Source organism: Monodon monoceros, unplaced genomic scaffold (genome assembly GCF_005190385.1).
Source record: "Monodon monoceros isolate NGI ecotype Baffin Bay Population unplaced genomic scaffold, NGI_Narwhal_1 Super_Scaffold_11, whole genome shotgun sequence".
In the NCBI taxonomy this organism is placed as follows: Eukaryota; Metazoa; Chordata; class Mammalia; order Artiodactyla; family Monodontidae; genus Monodon; species Monodon monoceros.
In genome coordinates this window covers 128,174,277-128,197,788 of record NW_021703767.1, presented here as the reverse complement: position 1 = coordinate 128,197,788, position 23,512 = coordinate 128,174,277, and the positions used below count along the sequence as shown (strand labels likewise).

General features: G+C 51.9%; 1 protein-coding gene across 1 annotated transcript in view; it reads right to left on the bottom strand.

The window, feature by feature from the left end:
• SLCO2A1 (solute carrier organic anion transporter family member 2A1) overlaps positions 1 to 23,512 on the bottom strand; it is a 76,236-nt gene that overhangs the window by 14,735 nt on the left and 37,989 nt on the right. The window contains exons 3-6 of the mRNA XM_029214854.1: positions 18,988 to 19,150; positions 3,308 to 3,535; positions 2,431 to 2,529; positions 402 to 538 (exon numbers count right to left, since the gene is read on the bottom strand). Of these exons, the coding sequence (XP_029070687.1) occupies positions 402 to 538; positions 2,431 to 2,529; positions 3,308 to 3,535; positions 18,988 to 19,150 (627 nt within the window). The remainder of the gene's footprint in view (positions 1 to 401; positions 539 to 2,430; positions 2,530 to 3,307; positions 3,536 to 18,987; positions 19,151 to 23,512) is intronic.

The following is a 23,512-nucleotide window of genomic DNA, read 5'->3' as shown; positions in this document are numbered from 1 at the left end:
GAATCCCCTTCTTACTCAGTCCTTTAGGATTAGACACGACCGGCCCTATCACATGCAAAAGTCAACTGCTCCAGGTCACATATGCAGCTTTTATTGGCTCTTAATTCTTTATCCCACTTTAGATGAACTCAGTGTTTCCCCAAACTACATTCCCTGGAGCCCTCCTAATCTCTGAGATGCTAACACGGTAAGGGAACACTGATGAGATACCATCTTTTGGAAATTCACAAGCACTCTCACCTCCCAAAGTCTCTCAGAAGTCCTGTATCATGAAACTTGTTTAGATTTCACCCAGAATTTACTTAACCTGCTGCAGCTTCTCAGCTCTGTTTATTTTCTACCTCTACCTACTTTTATGAAACTCTCATAATAGGTAGAATTGTGGGTTCTCAGAAGCTTACCTCCATTCCTCTGGGCATTGCTCGAGGAAAGAAAAAAAAGGGGAAAGAGGTAACAACCAGGCAGGCTGAGGAAATGAGCAGACCCAGCCACCAGGCTCCTATCCATCGGGGGTCTCCGGGGCTCAAGTTAACTGCAGCTGAAGAGAAAACAAAGGACACAAGTGTTTGTTGGATGAATGCATGATGTCACCTTACTGATCGGGGGAACTTTCTTCCCATGATGCAGAAGAGGTAAGCTGTGAGCTAGCATCTTCATCCAGCCGGCGTTCTCTCTCCAGGCCACTCTGGTCTTCTCAGAGAACGGAGGCCACTGGGAGGATCAGTGAGGTTAACTCCGGCCTGCAAGCGCCATTTCATTGGTCAATTTTCAAACCCATGCATGTATTCTTGGTTTCCAAACCTGCACTCTTAATCACTGGATGCTACTGCCTCCCAACTTTATTGATCCCTAAGAAAGGAGGCCTCATAATCCTTAGATGCTCAAAAAAACAACCACCAACAGAGTAGGCTACCAGGCCTCTGAAGGAGATGCTTTCTTCTTTGTAGTCTCCCATCCACGTCTAAGGGTCTGCCATTGTGTTTCTCTCTGTAAAGAAACTACATGGGCATGGAAGGAGGGAGAAGATAGCAGAACAGCCCTCAGCCCAACACTGTCCTGGGCACTGTCCCTGGTGGCCTGGGAGCTCAGTTGTTAGTCTCTTTGGGCAAGGAAGAGCCAGGACCCAACTCAGGAAGTGCCAGTGAAGGGCAAAGATGGCTTGACCCTGAGCAGACAGCTCTGTTAGCTTTGCCCTTTCATTTGAAGTACAGGTGGATGACCCTGAGCAGATGACCTTGTGGTCAGACAGTTCCAGGGACAGGAGTCTATGGGCTCTGGCAGCATGACTGGGTTAAGGCCTGCCCACATTCTTTGTGAGACAGGCAGGTTCTGATCTGGGTGCTGGGCACTGGGGGGTGGGGGTGGGGTGTTATTCCTGAAGGTCTGGCTTGGACCTGCCTTCCAGCCACATCTGGCCTGTGGGAACTTACGTATCACCCACACACGCCCCATGCATTGCCCCCCTTGGCTCTGCCCGGATGGTTTCCTCCACTGGGAAGGCCTCTCCCATCACCACCTGTGTAATTCCACCCACATGGGATGCAGACCTCACCTCCCTGGGAGGCCCTCCCTCATCACCTCATCAAGTACTTTGTCTGTCCCTCTGTTACACTGCCAGCCTTCCCTGCCTTGTGGGAGGCTGGGGTGTGTAAGGCAACCTCACAATAACCATATGCCCTTGCAGGGTCCATCCTGGGGTCGGCTCCCTGAACGGTTAACTCAGTACGTGTGCTCCTGTCTATGGACTGTACTTTCTCATCCTAAGATACACAGTGGCTTCATCCAGATCACTTTTTAAAGAGCTCACTCCTGTCAACCTCAATGTATATCAGGCATGTTCTAAACACTGCAACATCTCTATTTCCCTATCATTAGCCCCTTTTTACAGATGAGGAAACTGAGGCACAGAAAGGATGAAGGTACTTGCCCAAGATCACTCAGCCAGTAGAGGAGGTGGAACCAGGATTAGACACAGGCTCTCTACTACCTGTGCCCACATGGTTAAACACGATGTTACACCCCTCTGGATGGGAGTCATAATCCATGTGTGTACTCTATGTAGTGCTTCTTCTTTTCCCCAAAAGAGCTCTTACCAATATTTTTTTAAGCAATCAAAACCATCTTAGAATCATAGAGCTCTTTCTAATACCACCACCAAGACAGGCAGCTGTGGTGGCAACACCTGAGGCCCTGCCCTAGGTCTCAAGGTTTCCCGCTGCAGAAAGTGTGCTTTCTTAGGGCATAAAGTGTGTTTTCTTCAGCAGCGCATCCCCCTTGCCCACCCCCACCCGCTGGAGAGAGGAGGCCCACCTGTCCGCTGACTACAGGAGGGAGGGAGGGAGTGGGTGGCGAGGGGGCCGTGAGCATTTAAAGTTCAAGCTTCATCCTTGTCCTGACCAGCTGGGGGTTGTGGTCCTGGCACACACTCACCTGTGTCCACTCTGCCGTAGTCCACAAAGATCTGTAGCATGACCGAGCCCAGCAGGTACCCGAAAGCCGGTCCGAATACAGAGATGGCAAATAAGATGGCTGGAAAGGGGAGGAGGAAAGGAGGCTGAGAGGGATTGAGAGGGTGGCAGCCTCGGGCTCTTTCCCTTGCTGAGGGCTTCCTGAGACATCACCCCATCTGTCCCCTGGCCCTGACAGGTCCACACCTGTGGCATTTACTACAGACACTCAAGATCCTGAGATGTGCGGAACCAAAGTTGTTTCTCCTCCAGCCAGATGCCAGAGAGATCCGCTTGCTGGGACAGAAGCGACCTCCTCGGCATTTACAGATGCTGGCCCAGGTGCGTGTTGGTGGGCAAATCTCCTTGCAGGTACAGTGTGGCAGTGGCAGCCCTGGGGGAGCTTGTGGGCCACAGAGCCTGTGGGTGTGGTCTGTCTGGTCTGGGCCGTGGGCCCTGAGGATGCTCAGTGTGGCTTGTTCTAAGGGAAGGATTTGGTCAGTCAGATGGTCATGTGCTATCTGCTTTGCATATGCTTCTTTGAGGCCAAACTTCTCCCTAAGTGGATGGCTCAGAGAACATGTGTGCCCAGCCTGTGCCCAGACGTGACAGACGCAGTAGCTACTGCTGGTCGAGGAGCTGCCCGGTGCCTGCCCTGGGACCAAGGGCTCACATACATCGCCTCAGGTACTCCCACGTCCCCAGTGCACAGAGACTGTGGGCCCCATCCTGCTGGTGAGGAGCTGGGGCCTGGGCTGGGACTCAAACCAGGTGTGTCAGATGCCCAGACCTCTGCACGCATTGGCTGGGCCACGTCAGGACCCGCCCCCATCCCGCAGCCCTCTTCAAGCCCGACTCACAGATGTACAGGGGCGAGTTGTTGGGCTCCGAGAAGTCGTCCACATAGGAGATCCCGAACGGCTGGATGGGCACCGTGCCGATGCCTGCCAGCAGCTGGGCCACCACCATCAGACCCCACATGCTGCTGGTCTCCTTCCGGGAGTCCTGGGTGCTGCTGTGGCACCTGCTGGGGGGCAGGCCCTGCCAGTGTTTCTGACAGAGCTCAGTCTGGAGGCGGCTGCTGTTCCCTGCAATGAGACAGAGGGTGCCCGTCACCCCCACCCTGGAGTCCTGGCCGCATCAGCTGGCTTCCAGACCCGGACTTTCTCTCAGGCCTTCTGGGAGCGGAGGGGAGAGGGTGGGCTCCCTGCCCTGAGGCAGCGCAGCCCTTGTCGGGTGTGAGAGCCATCCTCGTCTCCCGGCGATCCATTCCTTCTCCTCTCTGGGTACAGGTGGGGGGTTGGGCATGGAGGGATCAGTACCTTCCTCCCTGGGAAAGAGGGAGCCAAGGTCAACACCCAGGCTTGTCGGCCTTCAGCGTCCCTGTGCGCAGCCTCAGGCTCGGGCCCCCAAGGTGTGGTTCACTTTAGCAGGACAGAGGTCATTCTGTCCCACAGAAGATGGTGTCACCCCCAGCCTGGGATGCTCGCTGGGGGTCATGACCCCCAGAGCCCTCACTCCTAGATGAACCCGGCATTGGGTCACGCTAAAGAGCCCTGTTGTCAAAGGCATTGAACGTGCTTACCCAACCTGGCAGCTCCCAAGGATCAAGAACCTGGGAAGCTGAAGGGACTTTGAGACCCTCTGGTTTAAACCCTCCTGTTACAGATGGGGGGCGAGGCTGCACCCACAGGAGCTAGGCTGCACCTTCTGTGAGGGCCCCAGAGGCCGCAGTGTGGCCTGTGGGCACCAGTGCCTATGGCTTTGGGGACCTGGCCAGGCTGGACTGCCCCTCCCATGCCACTGTTTCCCATTTGGCTCACACTAAACAAAGAGCACTGTCAGCTCTCCGAGGCCTTGACGGCTCCTGAGGGCTCCTTTCCGTGAGATACCTTCTTTTCCAGCCTTGTAGAAGCCAATGGAAACTGCTAACATCACTGATCCCTCTCCTTGGAGTCCCGTTTCACTCTCATTTGTGGCCCTCCCAGAGGTGGCAGAGCTCTGAGCTGGGTGGGCCTCAGAGTCCCACAGAGAGGAAAAGTGAGGGCCGTGGACGGGATATGTCCATCACACTAGACTCTGCCCAGTGCTGTTGAGTTCAGGGCTACCCTGGACGGTGGGGCTGGGGAGGGATCTGCCCTCCTATCGTCCCCTAACCTCCCGCAGACACACATGCTTGTCCAGCCTGGCCCCAGCATCTCCTGTCCTCTATACTAGTGCCTGTGTAGGACATGTTTAAAAACCACTGGCCTAGGGGGCTCCCCCATCGATCAGGGGGCCCCTTGGCAAAAGGGGCCAAGACGCCTGTCTGGTTGAGGTCATCCAGACCTGACACCAGCCGTGTGCAGGGGAGCTGTGTGCACCCAGGCCAACGGCCAGCCCCAGACGTTTGGGAGTGTCCCTCTGTACCTTCACCCTCCCACTCCACACCCGCTGTCCCACCTTTCAATTCAGGGTTTGGATAGAGAGTGGTCTAACCACATGGGTAAATAGGAGGCGCCTCTTAGAATTAGAGTGGGGAGGTAGCCTTACTGACATGCAAAGACAGCTGTAACATCTTGTAGAGTCAAAAAATAACTAGTAGGGCTTCCCTGGTGGCACAGTGGTAGAGAGTCCGCCTGCCGATGCAGGGGACGTGGGTTCGTGCCCCGGTCTGGGAAGATCCCACATGCCGCGGAGCGGCTGGGCCCGTGAGCCATGGCCGCTGAGCCTGCGCGTCCGGAGCCTGTGCTCCGCGACGGGAGAGGCCACAACAGTGAGAGGCCCGCGTACCGCAAAACAAACAAACAAACAAAAACTAGTAGTTTGGAGAAGAATATGATCCCTAATTTATAAAATGTATGCGGCCTAATGGAATATACAGAGAAAAACTCTGGAAGACCATGGTTCTCTCAGGGTGATGGGATTGTGATGATCTTTGTGTGTGTGTGTGCTTGCCTCAGTGTACTTTCTAATTTTTCTATAATGAACACAAGATACTTTTGAAATAAAGCAACAGTGAAAGCTTTTAAATTAAAAATATTTTTTTCATAAAAATATAGAGCCAAAATGTAACAATGTCTCTCTCACTTCTTATTTCTTTGTTCCACAGCCATTGCCCTGGGCCTGCAGAAGTCAGGCCCATCACACTAGGGCTGAGTTTCTCTGCCCGCCCCACCTTCCCTGACGCCTCTCCTTGCTTGTGTATCGGGGCTTTCTCTGACTTACACGCTTTACTGTAGAGATCCAAGTTCCAGCGCCAGAATTTTTAAGTTTCTATTTACTGCACAGGCAGACACTGCCAAGGCTGTGACGTACATTTTGTCCTGTTCACAGGGGTTATTGGCCCACATAAGTGGCTGATCTGGGGCAGAGCTGGTATTTGAACCCATATGTGCCTGACTCAAAGTCCTTAATGAAATCAAATCTGAAATGGCAGTTTTGAAAAGACACAACACACATTTTTCAGGGATGGAGGAGCCAGGCCTGGGGAGAGTCCTCTACCCATCCCTAGTTACATTCAAACACATGAGCCCTCTGACCTCTGTAAGTGGCTGGGAACTTCCTCCCAGGTAGAGGTATCCTGGAAAGGGGCTGGCTGCTGGGAGTTTTGCTGAAATCCGAGACAAAGAGACGAAACAAACACATGGTATAAAGAGTCAAGAAATTGGCTTTGGTGAAATAAGCCAGACACAGAAAGACAAATACTGTATGATCTCACTTATATGTGGAATCTAAAACAGTCAAACACAAAGAAGCAGAGAGTAGAATGGTGATCGCCAGAGGCTTGGGGGAGGGGTAAATGGGGAGGTGATGGTCAAGGGTATAAGGTTTCAGTTATGTCAGATAAGTTCTGGAGATCTACTAGACAGCATAGCGCCTCTAGATAACAATACTGCACTGTATACTCAAAATTTACTAAGAGGGTAGAACTTAAGTGTTCTTAACACACACACACACAACACTAATAAAGGGGCAGGAGGAAACTTTGGGACGTGATGGATATGTCTGTGGCTTTGATGGTGGTGATGGTTTCATGGGTATATTCATCCTCAAATTCATTAAGTTTTATACATTACTATGTAGAGCTTTTTACATATCTCAATAGAGGTTTTTTTTTTTTAAAGAAAGAAAAATTGGTTTTAGCCCCAGGTAGCTGTGTGATCTTGAGCAAGTTTCTGAACCTCTCTGAGCCTCAGTTTCCCTTTAGGCAGAGACCATAAGGTGGCCGGATAGGGAGAGTCCCTGTGGGTCATTAAAGTGCTAGAAGGCTTTATGGTTCCAGAAAGGGGAGCAGGCATGAAAAGTTGGACCCGCTGGTTAGTCAGCATGGCTGATGGCTGTGCCTGCCCCTTTGTAGGAAGGCTGGTGTGCCTCAGTGATGCTGCAAGGGCCTGATTCTCAGGATCGTCACTTTAGTCTGGAAGCACAAAGCTGTGAAATGTTCCTGCTGAGAAAGAGCCACTCCTCACCACACTCAGGAACCCTCCCACCAACACTGCCCCATGCCCAACACTCAGAGACGGGGCTGTGGTGCTGGCAGACTCACGCCCATCCCCAGGGGGAGGCCCAGGTGGCTGTGGGCTGGCAAGGCCCATAGATGTTGGAGCGGCTGGACTGGGAGCCTGGGACCTGGGTTCTAGTCCTGGATCTGACTCCTCACGTCAGTGACCTTGACTTTGAGAGACCTCAGAGGATTCTGGGGAAGGGGCCATGCACTGCAGAGGGTGGGCGGTAGCCAGAGGGCCAGGCTCACAGCACACTCCGTGCCCTCAGTGCGGCAGCCACACGGACACCCCAGCAGGTGAGCGTTTACACGCTGTGGGCTGTGCTAGTCTTTAGAAAAAGACCCCACTACCCTTCTCAAGACCATATGGGCAGGTTCAGGAATGAGGGCGGAGCTGGTTGCCTGGCCCTGGCCACCCTCTGACCCGTGCTACCAACTGGCCAGGTGCAGCTGTGTGGTCACTCAAACGGTTGGCCACTCGCCCTGCTCACCTCCCTCCGCCAACTTTGACTGAGGTGACACACATCCAAAGGGCTCGTAAATTAAAAAGCTGCTCAAATGGGCAAGTTCTCAAATGGGCATTTCTTTTCAGAAGATTCAAACAAATTTCGAGTAGATTTTGTATCAGGAAATGAGCACAGTTTGGAGTTCCCTAAAACTGTGGGCTACTGTCACTTGCAAATGTGTTTGGCTGAGCTGCCTGTCTCTGTCTAGGTGTGACAGCAGCTCCCTGTCACATGTTGTCTTGTGGGCTATGGGGTGGCAGGGCCAGGTCTCCCTTAAGTGCAAGGGTGGAGTAAAGATCCCCCAAAGGCAAATGACCACACTGGGAAAGAGGTGCAAAGAATTGGCCCCTGCTCCCAGGGCAGCCACTGAAGGACCACACCCAGGCCCGTTAGCTCCCATGGACGATGCCTGCCGCACAGGGAAAAGCTGGGATGCTAAGACCTGAAAAGACACCTGGACACACCTTCCAAAGCCTTCTGTCTGCTGTGCTACACACATCATCAAAGAAGCAACCGCAATGTTGCCAAAATATTGGTCAAATCAAAACCACAGTGAGATACCATTTCATACCCTTCAAAAAACAGAAAACAAGTGTTGGGTAAGATGTAGAGAAATTAGAACCCTTGTGCATTGCTGGTAAGAATGTAAAATAGTGCAGCCACTGTGGAAAACAGTATGGAAACTCTTCAAAAAAAATTAAACATAGAACTACCATATTATCCAGCATGTACACTCCTGGGTATTTACCCCAAAGAATTCAAAGCCGGGACTTGAACAGATATTTGTACACTGGTGTTCATAGCCATATTATTCACAATAGCCAAAAGGTGGAAACAACCCAAATGTCCATCAGATGAATGGTTAAACATAATGTGATATACACATGCAATGGAATATTACTGAGCCTTAAAAAGGAAGGCTTAATACACATGCTACATACAAAATGAATGAACCTTGAAGATATTATGCTAACAGAAACAAGTCAGACACAAAAGTACAACCATTGCATGATTCCATTTATATGAGGAACCTAGAATAGAAAAATTCACAGAGACAGAAAGCAGAATGGTGGTTGCCAGGCAGGGGCTGGGGGAAGGGGGAAGAGGGAGTTAGTGTTTAAGGGGCACAGTTTCCATTGGGAAAGATGAAAAAGCTCTGAAGATGGATGGTGACAATGGCTGTACAACAGTGTGAAAGTACTTAATGCCCTGAATTGGACACGTTTAAATAGCAAATTTTATGTTATATATATTTTACCACAATAAAAAATACAGCCTGGTATCCACAGCATACCAGAGAGCACGTGGGGAGGCACCAAACCCAGTGCTGTTGGGGAGAGGGTTTGGGAAGGATTCCCAGAGACAATAGCCTCTGAGCTGAGAAGAATCAGCAAGAGACAGAAGAGCAGTGCTGAGGAGGGGAGAGCTCAGAGGTTCAGCGGGGTCGGTATGCAAACAACACCAGGGCGAGGCCCAGCTGCTCCTGGAGGGCTGCTGTGTCCCGCAAAGGGGCCTGGATTACATCCTCAGGAGAGCCCAGAGGGTGACGATCAGGAGTGGGGGCAGTACAGCTAACACACTGGAGGGATTAGCCAGTTTTCTAAGGCCCGTGTGTAAAGAGCAGAACTGACCCAGCCAAGAGCTACTTCGATGGTAAAATAGGTGAGGCTGCGTGTTGCATGAGAGGCAGGCAGGGAGTGCTGATCTACTCCATGGCTGCGAGCACGGGGATGCTCGGCCCACAGCGGGTGTGTCAGATACACAAGGCCAGGCTGGCTGTACGGAAGCAGGAGCCTCAGAAACAAAGGGCCAGAGAATAAGTGTTTCTTTTCAGAGTTCTAGTTCTTGATTTTGCTGATTCTTATTATTTTACTAAAGTCACATTTATTAGAACATTGTTGCTGGCAAAATTATTTTTTGTGTGCCATTTAGCGGTCATCAAAGATTGTAAAAATGTTGACTGGCTTATTAAGTCTTTACATGGCATGTTGCACGGTGCACCAATGCCACAAAAATCCTCATGAAATTTCACCTAATGAAGTGTCCAGGAGGCAAAATTCTCTGGGGATCTTTTAACTGTTATCATTAACTTGTAGAACGTCAGATTACATGTCAGAAACTAACTGCCTTTATTAAAAATGTGTATTTGGGGACTTCCCTGGTGGCACAGTGTTTAAGAATCCGCCTGCCAACGCTGGAGACACAGGTTCAAGCCCTGGTCCGGGAAGATCTCACATGCCACAGAGCAACTAAGCCCGTGTGCCAAAACTACTGAGCCTGCGCTCTAGAGCCCGCGAGCCACAACTACTGAGCCCGCGTGCCACAACTGCTGAAGCCTGCACGCCTACAGCCCTTGCTCCCCAACAAGAGAAGCCACCATAGTGAGAAGCCCATGTGCCACAATGAAGACTAGCTCCCCACTCGCCACAACTAGAGAAAGCCCGCGTGCAGCAACGAAGACCCAACGCGGCCAAAAATAAATTAATTAAAATAAATAAATTTTTAAAAATGTGTACTTTAAAAGATAATCAATTGGCCCCAAATTAAATCCAAGTCTACTGAGATCTTCTTGGGCTATTCTACATTCCAAATTGATTCAAGATCTCCCAACAAACTCTCTTTTCCTTATGCCTGCCCTAAATGGGGCCAAATCCACCCCAGACCAGACTGTGACACAAGCGAAAGGGAAAGATCAGTTCCTCCACCTGGGAAGCAGCAGCTTGCTCTCCGTCCTGGAGGCGGGGTGCGGCGGTAGGGAGGACCCGCTGCTCCCTGACGTGTTGTGTTGTGGTGAAGGTGTTTGTCAGAGACAAGGTCTGAGCTTTCCAGGAACTCACGCCTGGGCCTCCCTGCGGTGATGGCCGTGGCCAGCTCACTCTGGTGAAGACAGAGTCTTCTAGAGTTTAGAACGTTAGGCTCTTCTCTTAAAAAGAAGAAGACAGGGCTTCCCTGGTGGCGCAGTGGTTGAGAGTCCACCTGCCGATTCAGGGGATGCGGGTTCGTGCCCCGATCCGGGAGGATCCCACGTGCCGTGGAGCAGCTGGGCCCGTGAGCCATGGCTGCTGAGCCTGCGCGTCCGGAGTCTGTGCTCCGCAGCGGGAGAGGCCACAACAGTGAGAGGCCCGCGTACCGCAAAAAAAAAAAAAAAAAAAAGACAGCGATGGAGTGAGAAGACCTGTATCAGGACCCATTGGCAGAATGGCAGAACTGTGGGACTCAGCTTTCTGCAGCCCACCCCACCCCTCTCCTCCCTGGAGCAGAAGAGCTCGGGCCACGTGAAGGAGAGAGCAACCTCTCCCCGCTCCTCAGGCGTTCCAGCAAAGGCCCCGCACCCAGTCCTCTCCTTGGACTTAGAGAAGCTCACCGCCCTCCTTCTCCCACCTGCCCACCATCAGATCCTGTGATATGGTCAGAGAAACGCCTGCTTCTTCCAGCTACCACAGACTCGGGGGCCACCCGCCTCCGCCTTGAGGGGCCTGGGTAAGGGAGGGAGGGGGTATGTTCGAACTGGCTGTCAGTCTGTTTCTCATCTTCCCTGAGGCCCACTTCTGGAAGGCTCAAGTTTGTCAGAGCACATTCTTCTTCCCACAAGACACCAGAGGTCTAGCCGTGCCAGTTTTCACAGGGCTAACTAGAAACAATTCGGGACCTCTCCCCTCCTCCAGCTACCCCCCCACCAGCCCAGATGCACGCCAGTCAACCCTCTGACTCATCCCACAATTTACATACGCAGAATTTCAGCTCAAATTTCTGAACCCCTCCGTGGGTTTGCAAAGTGGGGACGGGGTGGCAGGAAGGGCTACCTCCCTGGAATGGGACCCACGGAGATGGGTGGAGCTGGGCAGACTAAGGCCTGGCCTCTCCGTTGTTCAAGGACACACATTCCAGGTGCGGCCAGGCTGAGGCCAGCGGGCTGTCAAGGGTCTAATAAGAGGTCTCTGCACAAAGATCCAGCGCTGGGGTCAAGAGAGGACCCTAGAAGGGTTGAGCAACATAGGAAGGCTGTGGCGAGTGGGCTTTCCTTTGAGTAGTCCTTCTTGTCTGGTAGAGGAAAGAGAGAATTGTGCCAGGAAACAAGAGGGCAGCACCTTGAGAGCCACCCATTACCTCCCTGCTCGGAAGGGGGCACCGTTTGCGAGTGAGTAGGGCCACATGAGGAGGAGGTTAGCAAGGCCCAAACCTCAGAAGCGACCCATAAGAGAACAATAGAGAAAGGCAGCGGTGTTTCCAGAGAGTATTCTGGAAGCGTGCCCAAAATACCAAGCCTCGAGCTATCAGCAAACTCCTGGAGCCTCATTCAGAATGTTCCACTCTGAAAGACCTATTTCCTCATCCTCCTAAATTCGGCCACTCAACAGTTCTTCCCGAAACTCTGGCCACGCCCACCGGCCAGCCTGGAACAGGCTGTCCCGAACTTACCCATGATTGAGATCTCAAAGTCATTTATAAAGTGACCTGTTTGCATATCAGAAGTGATTGGGTCCCCATGGAGTTCACTTGTCAGTCCATCGTGCCCCTGTGATAACACGTGTTCTCTTCCAACTAGACTAAGCCTCCACTTAGAAAATGATTTCTATGGGCACGTGCATTCTGACTTCTATTTTGGGAAACTAGGAGAGCATATTCTTCTGCACTAGCTGGGGGTTGGCAGCTGGTGGAGCAGTGCAAGGAATTCATATTTTGAAGTCAGACAGACCGGGTTCAAATCTTGGTTCCACTGCTCACCGGTCAGGGGACTCTCAGAATCTTAGTCTCTTCATCTCCAAAACAGATACAGATAATCATACCTACCTTGTAACATTCTTATTCAGATGCAAATGAATAACAATGTCATAACCTGGGATATAGTGATCACACAGTAAGATCCATATTCATCCAAATAGGCCAGAAACGGAGAAATTTAAACAGATGAGGGAGATGGCAGAACCCTGGAGACAGGCATTATGGCCCAGGTTTTTAAGGACTTGGGGACTGGATCCAGAAACTTAGAGACAAGTAAGATCAGCGCTGGTCACTAGCAACGGATGGATGTAATAGAGGGGTTGAGGGCAAGTGGGTTGCTTGCAAGGATTCACATCCATGCAGGAAAAGAGTGAGCTTAGGTGAGTGGAAGAAGAGGGATCCCCTGCTCTGCTCTCAAGACTGACTTTCCGAGACTGAGACTGAGGCTGGACGCCCCTTCTGCACCGCCACCCTGGCACTAGAGGGGCCTTGGGGAAATGCCTACTTGTATTGAGGAGGCCATGTGACCAGTGAGCTGGGCATGAGAGGGCAGGTCCACTGTGCGCTGTGTGACAGGCTGGGCACCACGCTGCTGGCAAGGGGCTTGCCTCAGCCCCACCCTACCCCCCTCCCCACACACGTGCCCGCCCCTGAGGAACTGCCACCAGGCCTCGGAAAGAGGCATCACCCAGCTCAGCTCATCATCAACACTGTTTCTTAGTGGATAGGAGGGAAGCAGGACACACCCGAGGCAACAGGGTGGCAGCTCAGAGCCATTTAATTTTACTATTCAAACAGAATGTGCACCCCCCAGTTGGGAGTGAAGCAGAACTTATTGTTCACAGATTTATTAACAGGCTAATGAGGAGCAATTTGAAGGGGGAAATAAAAAAAAGGGGATTAGCTGAGCCAACATGAGTTCATCAAGAGTCAGTCCTGCCAAGCCAAGCTCATTTCCTTTGTTAATGGGGCTCCCAGACTGGCAGGAAGCCAGAACACGGTGTTACTTGAGTGGAGGAAGCCTTCTGACAAAGCCTGTCATGATATCCTGACAGATATCCAGACCAGAGGTGGACACGTGGCTGAGTCCTCGAGGGAGAACTGCTCAAGGCGTGCCCAATGCAGGCGTGGATGGGGCAGTGTGACCTGGGAGACACCACGCAGCACCGCTGTCCCAGACCTGGGGACAGCTGAGAGCAGCTGACAGATTTGTGAAGGACATGAATGGTGTGAAGCCGGTGGCAATGGCAAATAAGACAGTCCAAAGGCTGAAGATTCAAAATGAGATCCCAGGCTACAAGGAGGGGCTCCAGCCAAAGGGACTGAATCTTCTGGAGTCAGCTGCGGCTGCTGTACCAAAGAATCATAGCCTGGGAGGCTTACACACAGCGGAATTATTTCTCACAGTTCTGGAGGCAGGAAGTCCAAAATCGGGGTGCCAGCCTGGTGGGGCTCTGGTGAGAGCCAGACTGCTGACTTCCCGCTGCACCCTCACGGGTGCAGACAGCTCTCTGGCCTCTTCTACAGGGCCATGAATCCCAACACGGGGCTCCACTTCCATGACCTCCCCGCCTCCAAATACCTGACTTCTCTTTGCCATCTCCCCCTTTAGATCTCTGAGCCTCACATCCCGTGACGGTGGCCAATCCAAGCTCTGAATCCTCAAAAGTCCTTTTGTTCCTGAGAGAAAGAAACTGCTTCTGCTGGTTTCCTGCCTCATGGTGTGGGTCGCTCGCTGCCCGAATGTGCCTGATCAAGCCTTTGGGCCACAGGAGGTGTCTGGGCACAGCAGCCTCGAGTGTGGCAAGAAGAGCAGAAGCTGCTCCCTGTGTCCTCTGGGGGTCCTTGGGGGCCCAAGGCCTCAGGCAGGAAGCATCAATGGTTTCTTCAAACCACAGTGCCCCAGGGGACAGGGGCTGGCGCCCTGCTTCTGTGGGGCTATCCCCGACTTCCTGACTGTTTTCCTGGGGCAACCATAGCCACTGGAATAGTAACCAGCCTTCCTTTTCCACCCTGGCTGATGACTCTCCCCAGGAGACCCTCCCTGCTGCCTTGGGTGGGCCCAAGACACACAGTCCACCAGGGGTCCCTGGGACGCCGCTCTCCCCAGAGGAGCAGGACGCAGGACGCAGCCTGGCCCCTAGGCGTCCCTCCTCTCCTCACCAGACATGGAGCAGGCCTGCAGCCCCCAGCCTCACCCCTGAGCAAGGGAAGTGAGGAACAAGCCTCCAGGGGAGGGGGAGTCACCCCCAGGTCTCTCCTGGGGCCAGGGCTGGAGACCCAGAACAAGGGATCCCGCCTCCAGGCCAGCCAGGGTGGGTCGTGACTCTCCCACAAGACAAACGTTAAGAGAGCCTGACAGAGGCAAACGCTCTCAGGTCAGCCTCTGGGGCCATGCCTTGGAGATGCCCGTTCTCCGCGGGCCCCAGCTCCTTCCCCGGCCTTCCCCTGACACGCAACACAGCAGCCTGGTGTCTTCTGTCATTTCTCCACACGCGTTTCTCTTCTTTCCTATACTGTGTTTTGAAAATGTGTTCCACATCAGGTCTCGTTAGCTTGGCTGTGCTCATCCGTTCAGGGCTGTTTCCCTCTCAGTTGACTTGATAATACCCATGTGTTTTGTGACTCGCCCCCCCCTGCTGCTTTCCCCCCCTTTTCAGGTTAAACAGATCCAGCTGGCAGGGCCATGCACCTCCCGCTCGACCGTCCACCCACTCTCCGCCCCCAGCACACCCATGCTCCCCCCGCCTCCCTAGGCACCTCTACCCTAACAGCGGCCCTGCTGCCCCCCTCGTCCGTCCCCGCCTCCACCTCCACACCCACGCAGACCCCGCACCTTCCACCACCGCCCCCCTCCACTGCTGGCCACCTCCTCACAGAGGAACGCCTCCCTCACACACACTCACGCTTCCCCTGCAGACACACTCCCTTCCCCCACAGTTCCCAGCGGGTCCCTCTGGCACCACGGCTGGGTGCTCCCCGCTGAACTGCCCTGAGCTCAGCGCCCCTGAGCGGCTCCCCCAGTGGAAGGACCCTGCGTGGCACTGGAGTTCTGCTCCAGGCCGGCGTGTCCTCCACCGAGGAAGGGGCACTGTCACTCAGGAGCCCGAGGCTCCCGTCCCCAGGCCTGCCCACCACCCTCCTGCCCAGGGACGCCTCTGATGAACGGAAGTGCGTGAGGGACTGGCAACTTCATGAGCAGAGGACTAGAAAGCCACTCTTCCCTTTCTTTTTTTGACTGCTCCAAAAATACAACAGACTCCCCCCTGCCCTGCTCCTCCCACAGGAAGCCCCTCCTGTGTGCATCCATTGTCTGGGTGGGGCTGACTTCCCTCTAGACTTGGCTCAGGACCTCTCACAGGTTACACCTACTCCTACCAGACACTTGTTTCCGAAGACCCTTCTCTTGTCTCCCGGGAGAACTGGTCTCGGGTTGGCCTGTTTCCCACCTATCCAAACCTCTCTGAGCCTTCCAGAAGTGGTCTTAGAGGCTTTGGCTTGGTGGCTAGGCTTTTCTCTAAAGGCGCCAGGCGTATTTCCGGACCCCACTGACATTTAGAAAATCTAAACATTCATAAATGTCTGCATGGCCTTTTTAAAATTAGCCATGAGTTGTTAAAGGTCTCTATGATTCCCACAATATTCAGCTCCTCTTTAATTTTTTTCCCTGAAATACAGAGTTACTTTTCATTTCCCATGTTCATTTCTGGAGCAGCTTTGCTCCAAGGGGAAAGAGTCAGCAGTCAACACATGATCATGGGTCTGGGTGTCCTTGCTCATGAGGAAGAGACTTCAAATACCACGTCAAGGGCAGGCAAAGAGAAATGTGCTGAACAGCTAACACGGGCGAAGCACTTTACCTATACTATGTAGTTTTAATTTTGCCCTCAGAACACACTGAAAGTGGAGGTATTATTGTTCCCACTTTACAGTTGAAGAAACCGAGGTTCAGAAAGATGAACAGAGCTTGCCTAAGCAGACTTAGCACCTAAATGGCTGAGCTGGGATTTGAATGTCTAGGCTCTCTCTACCCAGCATACCAGGTAGCTCCAACTTAAGGGTCTGGGAATAGAGCAGAACAGCAGCCTAAGCTTCAACCAAGAGAAATCCCATGCCTCACATGTAAAGGCGCAGCAAGGGCTATACCAAGGAAGCGGCCCCGCTCTGGCTAGAGCAGAGGACAGCCGTACAGTGAGGACCAGGGAGAAGCTGCCTTCAAATGCCCGCAGGACGCCCAGCGCATTGGCTGTGAGCTGTCAGACTCTCCAGAGGAAGCAGGCGCTTCCTCATTTGGGACCCTAGTTGTCCAGCATATTACATGTATCGTTCCCAGCACCGCTTGTTATAAAAGCCGCCGCTTAATGGTTACTGCAGGTGCCAGCCCCTTGGCTAAATTCAGAGCATGCATCCTTCGGCCCTCGCAGCCCTGCGGGGGAGGGTCCATTTTATACAGGTAGGAACTGAGACTCAGCTGCGGAGGAAGTGGTCCAAGGCCATGCTGTTAGGGGGTTTCAAAGCCCAGCTTCAGACCCCGGACCGTCCAGATTCATGACATGATTCAGGGTGGCGCGTTTAATGAAATTTGTGTGTGCCTGATGGCCCTGCATAATTTAAAACTGAAGTTCCCATAGAAATACATTTGAAGTAAGAGTCGTATTTCAAACTTTTCCCACGAAGTGAGATTTTATGAATATTTTTGTTTGCACATATTAGCATAGCACATGCCCCCGCTGTACTGGCACCCACAGCTCCAGCTAGATCCCAAGGATGTGGCTCCTGGGCCAAAGTCCTCCTTATCCCAACCCCCTGGCACTGGGAAGATGCCCTGAAGGTAGCCCAGCCCTGAGCACTTGCAGCTGCTGCTCTGATCCCAGCCAGCGTAAAGGAGACTGTGTCCTATTGTTGCAAATAGAATTTACACAAACAAAAAACAACAAAGCTCACGCTCCTGGACAGCGATTCCTCCCTGCAGGCTGGCAGGTGAGCTGTGGTCCCTCTCACAGTCCCCTTCTTTCCTCTCTCAGTGGAGGTGGGCTAAGAGCACTGAGGCAGAGAGTGTGCCTCAGAGCAGGGAGGATGGCGGTGGAAAGGACCCAAGACGCCCGCCCATCCCTAACAAGGAGCAGAGTGATTGCTTTCAGAGGCCCGCAGGTCTCCAGCCACTCTCTGTGGTGGCTGCTCTGCGTGATGCAAATGCCCTTGGTATTTGGCCCAGGCTGGGGGAGCCAGCCCCCAGGCTAAGCAGGCCATGGTGTGTGGCGCCTAGCAGGATGCCCTCCCCGAAGCCTGGCCCCAGCACCCCAGGTTCCCTTGCTGATTTCATTAGCCCAGTCTTCATGCTGACGGGGAAGGGCAGGGACCATGGGTCTGGAGCAGGCTTGGCACATGGCTCTCTGAGGTGGCCAGCAACTCCTGACTCTCCTTCAGAGCTGGCCTCAGACCCCTTGTCTAGACCGAGGGGGAGAAAGAGCTTAGACCCCTAAGCTTGGGTCTGTCTTCCTCCTGGGCCTATTTGAAGCAAGACTCAGGCTTAAAGAGTCCAAATAGATCCAAGGCCACAGTGAATTTATGGTAATCATCAGTGATCAGTCTACTGGTGATTACAAGGAAGGTGGGGAAAAGATTCCCAACCCAACAAACATTTCATCATTACACACCACTGTTCCTCCATTCTTTTTCCATTCCAGCTACCCACCTCCCCACTGTAGGTCTCACAGCCTATAAAGCATTCCTGTTTGGCATTCTAAGTGACTCCCCTCTTGGATCTGATCTGCATATATGACTGAAAACAAGCCTGGTATTTAAGGGAACAGGAATCAGTTACCCCTCCGCGCATCCCCGGGTGGCCCGGCTACCCTCAGACATCTTCAACTCCAATACAGCAGACCGAGAATAAGCATTTAGGGACTGGGCCTCTCACTTGCTGCTCCTCACAAAACCACTGCCACATACCATATCCCTTAAAACAAGTACAAATTGATCCCATGCCAATACATTATCATAAAATTGGCTCCAAAGCAGTGATGTTCCCAGGGTGCCAAGTAAATGCAAATACAAAACCACCCTTGGGGCTATTTCCTACCCAGACCACACAAAATTTCCACAGGGGGAAGAAAAATCCCCCTGCCAATGACCACACCATCAAACATTACAGAACATAAAGGAAACACTCCACCATAAACAAGAGCAAGCAGACACAGAATGTGGGAGGATTAGCAATCTCAAAATTTGCGCTAATAAAACAATCCAAAAAGGACTATAAAATAAATACATTTAAAATAGTTGAAGAAACTAAAATGAAAATAGAAATCATAAGGAAATACCAAGAAACCATGAAAATAGGGCAGATAGATTTGAAAAACTATTTGAAAATAATGCTAAAGGATGTACTTCAGGAAAAAGGAAGTTAAATCAACAAGGGTGGGTGAAATGCAAGAAGCAACGGTGAGCAAAGAAACCAGTAAACTTGTGGGTAAATATAAATAAGTACTGAACTATTTATAAATAACAACTGTATTAATAATGACCACTGGGAGGAGGGTAAAGACAGGCAGAGCTAAAATATAGTCAACAATAACATGGAAGACGGGAGAGGATGCTGGGCATCCAAATATCCCAGGATCCCACCAAAAACACAGGAGGATTGAGTGGGTGTCTCACAAAGTTGGTTGGGGTGCTTCTGGGGCAATGGATACCACTCTGAGCTATGCTGTCCTCTCCCACCGGAAAGTTTCTTCAGCTTTTCTCCCCAGAGCGTATCTGAAAGTCAGAACCTACAGAATCATGTACCCTCATCCCCTTGAAGCAAGAGTGGGAGGCCACTTACCCATGCTGGTCACGGTGTATTGGTAAGGTTCTGAGAGGAAGTGTGGGAGGGTGAGGACAAAGGCCCCCGAAGCCAGGAGGAGACCCCCCATGCCGATCAGCCGCGGACGGTGCACCCGGCTGCCAAAGTAGCTGACAAAGATGATGAGGATGGCGTTGCTGATCTGCAGAGAGAGCAGAGGAGCCAAGTGAGACCAGAGGCTCTGTCCTCACCCACCCACAGAGTGGACCGGACTGTCACAGCAGAGAGGCAAGAAGCTGCCTGGTGTCACCCAAGGGCCCAAGCAGAGCTGTGGTGCCAGCTTTGCCGGGAGGGCCAAGCATGCAGTTTCAGCTTTCCCCTGTTGTCAGAAACCCTTCCCAGCCTCAGCCTTCTAGACCAGACCAAGAGAAGTATCTAGAGACCATGGGAAGCTCAACCATTAGGACCAAAGCTTTTGGGGCCAAATTCAAGAAAGCTTCCTATTCTGGCTGGCTCCTAGGAACAGTACGTGTTCCCTAACTAAACTCCCTAAGGACTCTGAGTTCATAGTCAGAATAACCACCAAGCAACCTTCACTATCTCATTTCATCATGCAACAAGTCGCATTTTTGCAGACGACACAATTAGGGCTCAGAATATTAAGTAACTTGCCATGTCCATGAGGTAAGGAGGTGGCTCAAACAAGGACTGCCTGAGTTTAAAGGGCCTCGCCTTAACTACAGTGGTCTACTGCCCCTTGGAGAAGTGAGTTTCTGCCCCAGCAGCTCTGCTCCTAATCGGCTCTGGCCCTCCCTGGATTGGCTTCCACCTCTGTGAATGAGGGATGAGGACTAAAGCGCCCTAAGTCCCTTCCCGGGTGGAAACACCAGTAACTCATGTTCCTGGTGCTCCCTGGAAAGCGTGCTCTCTGAGCCCCACCCAGAGCCAAAGAGGGGAACCGAAGGCCCCAGCTTGGGGAGCAGGGTCTTAAATGGTAAAAGGGGTGCTGGCAGATCTTCTGACCTCGACTCCATCCAAAGAGATGGTCCTCTGCCCCAGAAGGTGAGTCCACCTGAACCAGAGGAGCCCTGGATGTCAGCACTCATAGCCCCTACTCTGTCCACACCACAGTCTCCTTCCGGCCGTTAAAGCAGGTGTCCCTGTCTTGGGAAATAGGGACCAGAGTCTTGGTATGTGGCTCTTGCCAAGATTGTCAATGACCTCCTCATTGCCAAGTCCGCTGGCCAATTCTCAGTTCTCTTCTCACTTGATCTCTCAGCACCATTTGATTCAGTTGACTGTTTCTGCCTTCCTGAAACACTCCTTTCGCTAAGTTTCCATGACACCATGTTCTCCTAGTTTGCTGCCCCTGGTTGCTCCTTCTCAGTCTTCTTGGCTGGTTCCTCTTCGCCTCTGATCTCTCAACTCTCAGAGCTCAGTCTCCATACCTCTGCTCTTGTCTTGGGAGCTCAGCCAGTCCTATGGCTTTCCTTGTTCTGTATGGGCTTCTGATTCCCACAGGCCCGGCGCATCCCAGAGCTCATTCCTCACCTTCCACCCAAAACCTGGTGCCCCCCTCCCCAGTCCTCCTCCTCTCAGTAGATGGCACCTCATCCTATGAGTGGCTCAAGCAAAATGTCTGCGCATCATCCTTGACTGCCCTTTCACACCGACATCCAACCACCAGCAAATCCCATTGGCCGGGCCCTCAATGGAAGCCAACCACTTCTCACCACCTCCACCACTACCACCTGGTCTCAGCCACCATGGCACCCTTCTGAGCTTTGCCTTCTACCCACCGCCACTCTTGCCTCAGAGCCCTCTATTCTCCTCCTAGCGGCCAGAGTGGTCCTGCTGAAATGTCAGACCGTGTTCCCTCTGCCCAAATCCGATACGGGAACAAAAACAAAGTCAGTCCCAGAGCCTCTGAAGCCCTGAGGAGCCTGTCCCCTTCCCCATCACTGCTCTGACCTGCTCTCCTTCTGTCCCCCCCACTTCCTCCACCCCAGCCACTCTGCCTCTTGCTGCTCTCTGAACACAGGGCCTTGGCACTGGCTGCTCCCTCATCTTACATGTCTGCGGGGGGCTCCCTTCTCAACGAGCCCTACTTTAGATCTCTGCTCAGGCTGAACCTTCTCATTAAGGCCTTCTCTGAAAAAGAAGGGGGTCAGGTGGGTGAAATGGGTGAAGGGCGTCAAAAGTACACACTTCCAGTTATAAAATAAACAGGTCCTGGGATGTCACATACAGCATGGCGACTATAGTTAATAACCCTGTACTGTATATTTGAAAGTTGCTAAGAGAATAGATCTTGCAAGTTCTCATCACAAGAAAAAAACGTGAACCATGTGAGGTACTGGTTGTTAGCTAGACACTGTGGTGATCGTTTTGCAATATATACTTATCTCGAACCATTATGTCGTACACCTGGACAGCTAATATAAAGTTAAATATCCATGATATCTTAATTAAAAGGAGTTATTTTAAATATAACTTATATTTGTAATAATTAACAGAAATAAATTATAATATATTAAAATATATTTATAATTTAAATATAATTTAAAGAATAAAGTTATTTAAAATGTAACCACCGTGCCCCTCCACGATTTTATTTTTCTTCATAGCGTTTACTCTAATCTGATGCACCATGTTTTATTTATTTCTATAAATAAATGTCATATTTATCAGTAGAATGATATATATGAGCAGAGATTTTTGTCTGTCTGTTCATTCCTGTCTCCCCAGCACCTAGAATGGTGTCTGACACATAGCTGGTGTAAATGGTAGGTTTTTTCAAGAAGAGGACACGATTGCCCAGAGACCCCTCCTGTGTGGCCAAGAGTAAGAATGGTTTATGACACACAGAGAAAGGGGACGTGAAGGTGGGTAAGGAGGCAGCCTAGTCTGATCGGGAAAGACATGGTTCTAGGACATTCTGAAACCAGCACCTGGAAACAAAGCTTCATCCTTATGCTTCCTAGATTTCATTCCCTTTTTGTTTCCCCATCATTTTGCATGAAATGATTGTAAATGTCAGAGCATATCAGCTAAGCTAACTGAAGCTGACTTGAAAAGGTCTGGGAGAGGGACGGGAGAGGGCCCCGAAGGGACCCAGGGAGGAAGGATTGGGGGGTGTCCCACCCCATCCACCTGGAGCGGCCCTTCCTGCGCTCCCCCCAGGGCCTGGGCTGGCTTCTAGGAGGGAAGCCGGGCCTCTACAGCTGTTACAGCTGATGCTGGCTTAAGACCTTGGTTCCCAAACTTTCCTTCAGCTGTGGCTTTCCTTTGAAAAAAATTATTTTCCCTAATATTAAAAAAAAGAAGAAGCTGTTCTAGCTGAGGAGAACAGGGCCTCTGCAGCCTGGGCCTCAGCCCCTTGGCCCGGAAATGGCCCCTAAAACAACTCTGTGGACTTCGTGTTAGAGCATCTGAAGGTTATCACACAGCCCATTTGTAACACATCCCTGCCCATGCCTCAAACCAAAGGGGCCCAGGGAAAACTGATGGGGGGCATTAAGGGTGGCTGACTGCATCTGCTCAGCCCTGGCCGTGGGTGGGCCAGGGAAGCCGCTACTTCACCGGGCTGGATGCCCAACGTCTTCCCTGCCAGCCAAGCCCTCCTCCTGCCGCTGGCTTGTTACACCCAGCCCTGGTCTCCTCTTTTCCTCACCCTCTGAACCCCAGCGAGACTGGGTCCAGCGTGAAGGCTCCCGTCTCCTGGAAGCTGGCTGCACACTCCAGGCATCCAGATGGGTTCACCTTCCCCTCCACCAGGCCTGGTTCTTTTCTCACACCCCTCAGGCTTCTGATAGGCAGCCGCCTTGTGGTCTGCGGTGCCTTCAATCCTGCGCTCAAGCAGCTGCCAAATCCTGCCTTTTCTTCCTTTGCAGCACTGCCGGGGTCCTCTTCTCCCCCAGCCTCTCAGGCCTGGCTGTGACAGCCGCCCAGCCATCTGACTTCGGGATACCCTGTCCCTCAACTCAAGTGTCTACCAGGCACCTCTTCCAGAGGGTTCGTCTTCACGAGACTGTGCACCCGGGCCTGGCTCTGCTCAAGAAGCCAGGCCAGTCCCTTACTGCTCACCCCAAAAGCTGGGAGCCTCGAGCTTGAACATGAAGCCCCCTCTGATTTGGCTGTTCTCTGCTCTTCCGGTAAGACCCCTACTTTCTTGCTCAGTCTGTTTCTAAACGCTTAAGTCAGAATCAACGGGATTGTAGAAAGCCCTTTGGCTGAGTTCCTCTCCTCCACACAATCACCCATCCACTCCCCCTCAACACACACAGATATACACACACACACACACACACACACACAGATACACACAGATGCACACAGATACAGAAATACAGACAGACACACGGATACACACACAGTCTCAGGTCACAGATACACACATATAGTCATGCACACAGACATGCACACAAATACTGAGACACACAGAGAAACAGATATACACACAGACACACATTTTCCCACTAAGCACACACAAAAGATTGTTAGGTTCAAGGAATTAACTTTCTTATGATGTTTGCCTCAAACCATGCCCATAGGCATGTTCTAA